General features: G+C 46.8%; 1 protein-coding gene across 7 annotated transcripts in view; it reads right to left on the minus strand.

Moving 5' to 3' along the window:
- The window catches only part of EXT2 (exostosin glycosyltransferase 2), a 157,931-nt gene extending 151,186 nt beyond the window's left edge, over positions 1 to 6,745 (minus strand). Inside the window, exon 1 of one of the 7 annotated variants that reach the window (XM_054437888.2) lies at positions 6,513 to 6,745. Coding sequence is in view for 2 of the 7 variants with exons in the window: in XM_054437885.2 (XP_054293860.1) it covers positions 6,033 to 6,101 (69 nt within the window). In the remaining 5 variants the exon portion in view is untranslated. Of the gene's footprint in view, positions 1 to 4,838; positions 4,963 to 6,032; positions 6,159 to 6,512 lie in introns of those variants that run through there. The other 6 variants (XM_063670963.1, XM_054437886.2, XM_063670965.1 and 3 more) reach the window with 6 other exon arrangements.
- Positions 6,746 to 9,465: the final 2,720 nt, after the last annotated feature.

Genomic DNA, 9,465 nt, shown 5'->3' on the forward strand with positions numbered 1-9,465 from the left:
TTAGGCTGGTTACTGCAGTTGGCAACAAGGGCTCCTAAGGCTACCAGGAGCCCTCTGAAGACTCATTTAGCATACAGCTGGTCCCTAAGCAGGATGGGAGGCTAGAGCATCTGTCTGCAACACCTATCCACTATTGGTTGAGGGTTGCCTGGTACTGTTATCAGCCCAAACCCTATATTCAACAGCCCTGTAAAGGTCTAAATATTATACTTTCTTTGCTGTACAGCTATTCTGATAAAGATCTGCAGTTCCCTTGAGGAAGGATGGGAGAATGTCTGCCTATACGTGCAGGAATGTTGCAAGATCTTTCCTGAAAGAGATCCAGCCTCCCCTTCAATTCATGGGATATGGGTCTAAGAAATGGCTCACGTCTGAACACAAGGTGAGAGATAGTGATTTTTCCATTGTAGCAGCTGACATCAATCTTCTACGTGCCAGCTCTTAATTTTTTTTTTTTTTTTTTTTTTTTTTTTTTTTTTTTTTTTTTACTGATTATACAAGTCAAACAGCACCACGGTTAGCTGCACATCTTAGAAACACCATGCTCTATTTGCATCGGAGTGGGTCAGATTCCCCAGTTGCGAGTCCAGCCTTGCTGCCCATTCTGGGCACTATGTCTACCTTGTCTCTGATGATTAACTGCCACCATCTGGCCTCCACTATCTCAGAATCCTATCATCCTCATTGATACTTGGGAACCCAGTTTCATAGTAACATCTCCTAAGGTCAATCTTGTCCTACAGAAGACAGCCAACACTGAGCTTCTCAAAGATGCAGGTCCCCTCACTGGGCATTCCACATTAGCAGAGTGAAAGGAACAGGCCCTCCCAGGAAAACAGGCAGGAGGTGCAGGTGATTCCTTCCTCAATACTCTGCCAAGATAGTTCTGATGCCTCCACCTCATTTATTGCAGTCCAAAGTGACTTAACCTTAGCACTATGACATTTTAGGCCAGATAACTCTTTTTTGTGGGGAGCTATTCTGTACATTGGAGGTGGTTGAACAGCATCCCTACTCAGTAGAAGCCAGAAGCAACCTCCAGCTGTAACAACTAAAAATATATCCAGACATTGCCAAATATCCCTTGGGGAGGCAAAATCAGCCCTGGTTGCAAACCACTGGTATGGGTCGTTGTGTCCAAGCTTCAAGGAGCCTGCCCAGCTGCATACCAAGACTGGCTCCAGCTGTCCTTGCTAGGTCACCAAATCCTGAATCATGAGAGAATGCTCACCTGTCAACAGGTTCTCTCCTCTCCAGCTTTATAATCCACCAATACCCCCACCTTTGGTCCAACACCCTTAAGATTCTCCCCACCCCACCCCCAACCCACTGTGTTTCCTCAGTTTCTGCTGGTCCATATTAGCCAGGTCCTGCAACTCCTTAAGAAACTGCTTTCCTGCTCAGGCAATGCTGAGATCTGAGGGGAGAGGAAGGCAGATCTTGAGGAGCACAAGAATCATATGGGAGGCATCTGCCTCAAGTGAGAGCTCTGCACAGTGTCCAGGCAAGGAGAAACTGCTGTCCTCTGCATCAGAGAGGTGCATACCTCTACTGGCCCAAGGGATCTAAGGTAATCTGGGAATTCAAAGTTCTTGGTGCCTCCACCCAAATATCTCCATCCAGGTCTCAGGGTCTCACATCTTGCTACCATTGCCCTGACTTTAGCAGAGGCAACCTGTCAAGGCTGTGCATTCAGCTTCCTTTGCAATTCTGCCACAAGTATAATTAAATTCTGGGCCCGAACTTCAACAGAGCCGGCCCTCCAGCTGCAGGAGATGCGGCCATAGAGCCTTCTGTCTTTCACAGTGAACCCTGAGTTCATGTCTGGCTGATCTGGGCATGGCATTCTCTTACCCCAAGGCTTCTAAGGAAAACAACAAGAGCCAGTCAACTCCACTATCCTTATCACTACCATTGTCCATACACTGCTCGAGTGCTAGAGCTTCCATACTAGCCAATGCTTTTCCTTCCATCTGAGTCTCATCCTAAACCACTGGTGGTGACAGTCTTACTACAACTGTGACGTTAGAGAGTACCAGGGGTTACCAACACCTCAATTAATACTAGCAAAGAGGTCCTTGTTGCCAACCGAGGGTGAGTGATTCCATTTTCACAATACTATCTCACAGCCTGCTTTCTAGAGCCACTTCTAGTACCAACGATCTTGGTTTGTGCTCTGCCAAACTAAGAGAAAACAACTTGGGTGCAAGTAGCTTGCAAAAGGTGAATCCAGAAAGCCAGAGTGAGGAAGTAAGGAGAGGAGTCAGAAGGGTGCACACTTGAGCTGCTTACCAGACTGAGCTAGGTCACAATACCCAGTCCTTCTAGGATCCCTCTGGAGAAGCATGGAGAACACACTTCAGAGCTGTCCCTTTGGAGGGAAGCCACATCATTCAACAACCAAAGCCCACCCCGCACTGGCTGAGGGATGCCCCCAGACATGTAAACTCCTCCATGCTTGTGAAGTGTGTCGACACAAGCTAAGCAAACTCCCACATATCTGTATCAAACTCTGAGGAATAAAAGCAAGCACTTGAGGTGGAATAAACAATAGAAGAAATGAGAGGGAAAGAATGAGAAAAGAAAGGGGAAAAGCCCCTTACTAAGCAGTGCTTTACAGAGAGAGGATCTTCCCTGTGAGCACCCACATCACCTTTTATACAATTCATTCTAGCACTTGCCACATTGTATGAATTGGTTAAGTATTTGCAAGTCTGTCTCCTCTACTGGTTGTGATTTTTCCTGTAATCAGCTGTTCATCTCTGCTCAGTATTCCTAGCATCTAATACCAAATCTAGAGCATATATTTAAGCCAGACGCAATGGCTCACACTTGTAATTCCAGCACTTTAGGAGGCTGAGGCGGAAGGATCACTTGAGTTCAGCAGTTTGAGACCAGCCTGGGCAACATAGTGAGACCCTGTCTATACTAAAAAATACAAAAATTAGGCTGGGCACAGTGGCTCACACCTGTAATCCCAGCACTTTGGGAGGCCAAGGCAGGCGAATCACAAGGTCAGGAGATCGAGACCATCCTGGCTAACATGGTGAAACCCCATCTCTACTAAAAACACAAAAAATTAGCCAGGTGTGGTGGCGGGTGCCTGTAGTCCCAGCTACTCGGGAGGCTGAGGCAGGAGAATGGCATGAACCCGGGAGGCGGAGCTTACAGTGAGCCGAGATCGCGCCACTGCAATCCAGCCTGGATGAAAGTGCAAGACTCCGTCTCAAAAGCAAACAAACAAACAAACAAACAAAAATTAGCCAGGTGTGGTGGTGCACGACTACACTCCCAGCTACTTGGGAGGCTGAGGTGGGAGGGTTTCTCGAACCCGGGAGGTTGAGGGTGCAGTGAGCCATGACTGCGTCACTGTACTCCAGTCTGGGCGACAATGGAGACCCTGTCTCCAAGGAGAAAAAAGAAAATAGAACATATTTAATATAAACATAAATATTTGTTGAACGAACAAATGTTTCTATCCTTCCCAGTTCCACAGGTGCACACGGTTTAGCATCCAAGTTTTGAGTTATTATATGTGACGGCCTCTCACTATTATCTTTCCTAAATAGGAAGGAATTTCCAAAGGAGGAGGGGGAATGACTAGATATTTCCATAGACTCTGAATTTTCTGTACCCACCCCTGAACACCCTCCTCTCCCACCACCCATCATACACAAACACATCCAAAGAGCACCATTACTTTCCCCACCCTTGCTTTTTTTTTTTTTTTTTGAGACAGAATCTCTCTCTGTTGCCCAGGCTGGAGTGCAGTGGTGTCATCTCGGCTCACTGCAACCTCTGCCTCCTGGGTTCAAGCAATTCTCGTGCCTCAGCCTCCCAAGTCACTGGGATTACAGGCGCCCACCACCATGCCCGGCTAATTTTTTGTATTTTTTAGTAGAGACGGAGTTTTGCCAAGTTGGCCAGGCTCGTCTTGAACTCCTGACCTCAGGTAATCCACCTACCTCAGCCTCCCAAAGTGCTGGGATTACAGGATTGAGCAACCGCGCCCAGCCTGCACCCCTGCCTTTATAAACCTGTGCTATACTGGACCCCTTTTGTAAAACTGCCACCCTAGACTGAAGTGACAGTGCTCCTGACTCAGGACACTCCAACCTCACCCCTGTAACACACACAACCAATCCTCTCAAAACAGTTTTCACATGCCAAAGCACAGAGAGATGGAGTATTTCCAAACCATCATCCGAGGAAACAAGTCATAATCTTTCTGTCCAATGAGACTGCTCCCTACCACCAAGAAGTTAAAATCCCCGGAAGATGACAGACTGAAAGGAATCTTCTACTAATGAAAGTTTATTCCATACAATAACATAACCTGGATCAAAACAAGAATTTCAGCCCTACAAACTTTATCACCTTGAAACACATCAAACCTGCCCCTGCAAAACACTGGAATCATCTGGCTAGCTGTCAAGCACTGAGTCACTGGAAAAGTCTTCTAACCCCAATCTATTGTGAGGATGAGATGCATTTTCTGTTCCTGGAATTATTTATTCCTAAAATTTGCCTGAATAACCTTTCCTTGGTGCTTCAGGTTATATCCAATCCACTTAGACATGCCACAGTCTCTTGTCGTCTTAACCTTTTTATTTTTATTTTATTTATTTTTTTTTTGAGATAGAGTCTCTCGCTCTGTCACTCAGGCTGGAGTGCAGTGGCACAATCTCAACTCACTATAACCTCAGCCTCCCAAGTAGCTGGGATTACAAGCGTGTGCTACCACGCCCGGCTAATTTTTTTGTATTTTTAGTAGAGACAAGGTTTCATCATGTTGGCCAGGCTGGTCTTGAACTCCTGACCTCAAGTGATCCACCCACCTCGGCCTCCCAAAGTGTTGGGATTACAGGCGTTAGCCACCACGCCTGGCCTCTTCTTAACCTTTTTAGAAAGGCCCTTACAGCTGAACTCCCAGGGCCACTGCTACACTGGATCTTAACCCAATCGTTCTGAAAAACAGGAACCAAATATAAGCAAAAGCAAAAAAAAGCCACAATTCATTGCCTTACTTGACAGGATTCTTTATAATTAAAGTTATGTTATGGCTAAATGCCCCTAAAAATTATTTTCAATTAAAAACAATACCCTTTTAATCATGGGAATTATACCATAAGACAATGTGTGTCATTACATAATTAATATATAAATCTTACTAAGCACTTACTACATGCCAGGGTCTGTTTTAAGTACTTTATAGTGTTAACTTATTTAATCTTCATAATAGCACTATAAGCCAAGCTATTATTACCCTCATTTTACAGATGGGGATAGTACAACAGAAAGTTTAAGTACCTGGCCCAATATTACACAACTGGAAATGCCAAAGCTAGGATTCACAGCATGGCAGTCTGGCCCCAAAACTGATTATCCATTCATACCCTCACATGCAACCAGGGAGTCGGGGAAAGTGAATGATGGAAACTGAATCATCTATTTTATTATAGTGAATAGCCTTTGAGTTCTGAAAGTTACAAACTAAGTCCAGTTAAAGTACATAGAGCACTTACCTGACTTACAAGAAGAAGTTAAGACTTACAAGAAGAATTTAAATGGACATATTTCAAGACCACATCTTCACACAAATAAGTCAAGAACCTTTCTAGATTAGCACTGCCCAAGCAGTAACACCAAGCAATTCTTTGATTCTCAAAATTGTGTGTTTCAATCTGGTGCCCACCGAATGTAACAAAGCCCCAAACACCCCTGGGCTTCAAGTTGAAGCCCAGAGCCAGTGTGCTTCTGGCCACCTAGTCCCCAGACTAACATGCTCCTGGCCCCAGCCCGACACACCCCCGGGCCACCTAGTCCCTGGCCTAACATGCCACCAGCAATCTAGTCCGCAGCCTAACATATCCCTGCCCAGTCCTGACAGGCCCCCGGCCACCCAGTCCCCTGCCTAACACGCCCCCAGCCACCTAGTCCCTGGCCCAACATGACCCTGGCCACCCAGTCCCCGGCCTAACGCCCCCGGCTACCCAGTCCCCCGCCTAACATGCCCCTGGCCCCTTCCCCACCTCGTCCCACGGCTTCCGGCACCGCAGGGGATGCCGCAGGCCACCACCGGGCACTGAGGCGCAGGACATCCCCGTGGGAGGAATCAGATCCCTGTGGCTGGCGGGAAGGTGGCAGCAGGAAGGGAGGGGTCACGGCGGAGGGCGGAGGGCAGAGGGCGGAGGGCGGGTCCCAGGAGGAAAGGAAGGAGCGGACTGGGGGCGAAGGTTGGCTAGGAGGACAGGTGGGTACCAAGATGCTGCAAGCGCGGCCGCCGCCGGGGGAGGAGAAGCAGGAGTGGAAATCGGAGCGCTCCAAAAGCAGGCAGTCATTGTCACAGCCCCGACGGGGCTGGGGGTGGCCTCTCACAGCCCACGGGCCTCCACGGAGCCTCCGCGCGGCCGCACTCCCTCGGCCCTTGTCCCGGCCCAGCCGCAGTCCCCGGAGGCCCCAGCCCTCGCCTCAGCGCCCGCCCGGCCGCCGCCCTGGAGCGCCGCGCTTACCTCGGCCACGGCTGCCTCCCGCTTGGCCCCGCGCTTGGTCACCGGCTCATGCCGCGGGGCGCAGGCCACCTCCGCCCGGGTCGGATCGCGCCGAGTCGCCAGCCGCCACCGCCAGGGCCGAGTCTGGGCTAGCGAGCAGCGAGCGCGAGGCCGGTGACCGGGCTCCGGGACGTCTGACACCGAGCGCACTGCGCATGCGGGAGCGGCCGGGCCGCGCCTCCTGCTGGACAGGAGGAGTCAGAGCACCGCTGCAGTGTGTTCCCAGGCAGGCGCGCTCAGGCTCCGCCTGAGCAGTGAAATGCTCAGATAGCCTCATTCATAATTAAAGAATCCTTAAACCCAAACGAGACACCACGCGTGGCTTATAAAACTAACAAATATGTAGACGTTTTATTATAATCAGTTCTGGTGAGCGTACAACATTCCTGGAGGGAAATTTGGTACTATCCATCAAACGGAAAATGCTGGTACCCTTCGTTCCAACAAGCTCTCTGTATGGAGTTTGCCCTATGGATGTTCTCAACAATGTTTGTCAAAAATTTCCATGACAGCATTCTTTCTAATCATAGCGAAATGCTAGACACAATCGAAATAAATTATAGAATTTGATTGATTTGAATAATGTGAGATAGTGCAATATATTTGGGTAAGGAAATATCTCCAAGATATTAGTTAAGATCGAAGCGTAGTCCAAAACAGCGGGCAAGTACCGTCACTTTTAGGTAAACTATGCATATGCAAAAACAAGAGGGAGAAATATATAAAGTAGGTGCTTATATTCAGGCATGTGTATAACTTTTTTCTGGAAGGAATGCAAGAAGAAATGAACAGCTTCAGGTGGAGTAGTTGTCGAGGCGGAAATGGAAGCATTTATGGCCAGGCAAGGTGGCTCACGCCTGTAATTCCAGCATTTTGGGAGGCCTAAGCGAGAGGATCGCTTGAGCCCAAGAGTTTGAAACCAGCCTGGGCAGCAAAGCAAGACCACATCTCTACAAAAAATAAAAAGTTAACTAGGCATCGTAGCACCCACTTGTAGTCCCAACTACTTAAGAGGCAGAGGCAGGAAGATTGCTTGAGCCCAGGAGGTCAAGGCTGCAGTGGGCCGTGATCGTGCCACTGCACTCCAGCCTGGGTGATAGAGCAAGACCCTGTCTCTAAAAAAAAAAAAAACCGCATTTTTGTTTTGTATCTTTCTCTACTATTTACATGATTTAGCTCTATACATGCACAGTAAAACCGCTGTCATAAAGCATAAGTGGAGACTAAAAAATTAAATTAAAATTCAGAGTGATGTTACTGAGAGGTTAACGAAATGACCCCTGGGCCTGCGATGCTGGTTTGGTAGAGTTGTGGGTCTGGCTACAGGATCCAAAGCCCTTCTGGTCCCAGATGTACTTTGGCGCCATCTGGTGGAAGTTGTCACTCATAGCTTAAATATTCAAAGTAATGATTCTGAGACTAGATACCTACAGAGGCTTCCGGCAGCAACCTCGATTCCAGGGATATTTTTGTGAGTTAATGCCTGCTTGTCACAGATCTAGGGAGAATGGGATGAGGACATTCTGGGGATGGGACACTCATGTTCTGCTTCCCCACATCCAAGGGGGCATTGCTCTGCTTTCCAAATCAAATCCCCCCTGCAAATGATAAAAAATGTAGCACACAGCCACCCCATTTGAGAACTGGATGGGTGGAGAGCAGTGACAATCACCAGTGGAACTGTATCCAAATTTCTCTTATCCCAGGGAATATTGTTTTCACTTTTTGAAATAAGTCAACAATAGCTATCTGGTCTGGAAGATTGTGGCCTCTTTTTTTCTTCTCCATATTTATCTGTACTTTAAACATGTATGTTTTTAATTAATCCTTTGTTCTTTAATAAAATGAGAATTTGCCGTGTTAAAGAACTGTGTGAGGCACAGCTTCACACAACGCTGCCTATCTTCTTCATTTTTTGTAACCTTAAACTTGCCTAATGCCTGGCATATAGTTAATTGCTCAATAAATATTTGTTGAATGGAGAAAGGATGCCTAGACACTGGGAGGAGCTAACTAGAAATAAGACAATGAGATTACTCAAAGGAGAAGGTAAAAAGTGGCATAGAATAATATAAACAAAATGCTACAGAATTAAAAAAAAAAAAAAAGAGGTGACATCCAGTTGGAAAGATCTAGGAAGAGTTCAATCAACAGTTGATATCTTTGGATATCAACTTTGGAGGATACTTAGGATTTTGACAAGCAGAGAGGTGAAAAGGGCATTCCAGGCAGAGAAAGAAAGTCATGAGCATGTGTTAAAGAAAGAAAAGCAGCTGGGCAGAATGGCTCACATCTGTAACCCCAGCACTTTGGGAGGCCGAGGCAGGAGGATCACTTGAGACCACAAGTTCAATACCAGCCTAGACAAAAAAGTGAGACCCCCATCTCTGCAAAAATAAAAAAGTAATAAATAAATAAAAATAAAGAAGGAAAAGCAATCAGAAAGAGCAAGTGTTTTTCAATCCAGTGTGGCTACATTTCTAGGCATAGAAACCATGCAAGTGAGGGAGGTGGGAAAATATAGAAGCTGTGAAATTAGAAGCTACATGATGCGAAAGTATCCAAGGATGACTTCAGGGAGGAGTGGGAAATAAATTATAAGCCAGGACCTGAAGTTTCTGAGAAGGCAGAAAAGCGTCTTAGTAGCTGGTGGTTGAAGGAGGAGAGGTTGTAGAAAGATACTGCTTTACTGAATTTGAAGGTACAGGGCAAAGCAAAGATTACACAGATACCCCCTTACCCAGTGAGTCAGGAAATATGAAAGTCAGGGTTAGGAAGGGAATGGCTTTCGTGGAAAATAGTGTCATCAGGGGAAAGTGAGTTTTCAATTAGGAGAAATAGCTGGTGTAGGGTTGAATCCCATATTTAGCACTTCCTCTAAATACAGTTGATTCTTGAACAACACAGGTTCAAA

Source organism: Pongo pygmaeus, chromosome 9 (genome assembly GCF_028885625.2).
Source record: "Pongo pygmaeus isolate AG05252 chromosome 9, NHGRI_mPonPyg2-v2.0_pri, whole genome shotgun sequence".
Taxonomy (NCBI): domain Eukaryota; kingdom Metazoa; phylum Chordata; class Mammalia; order Primates; family Hominidae; genus Pongo; species Pongo pygmaeus.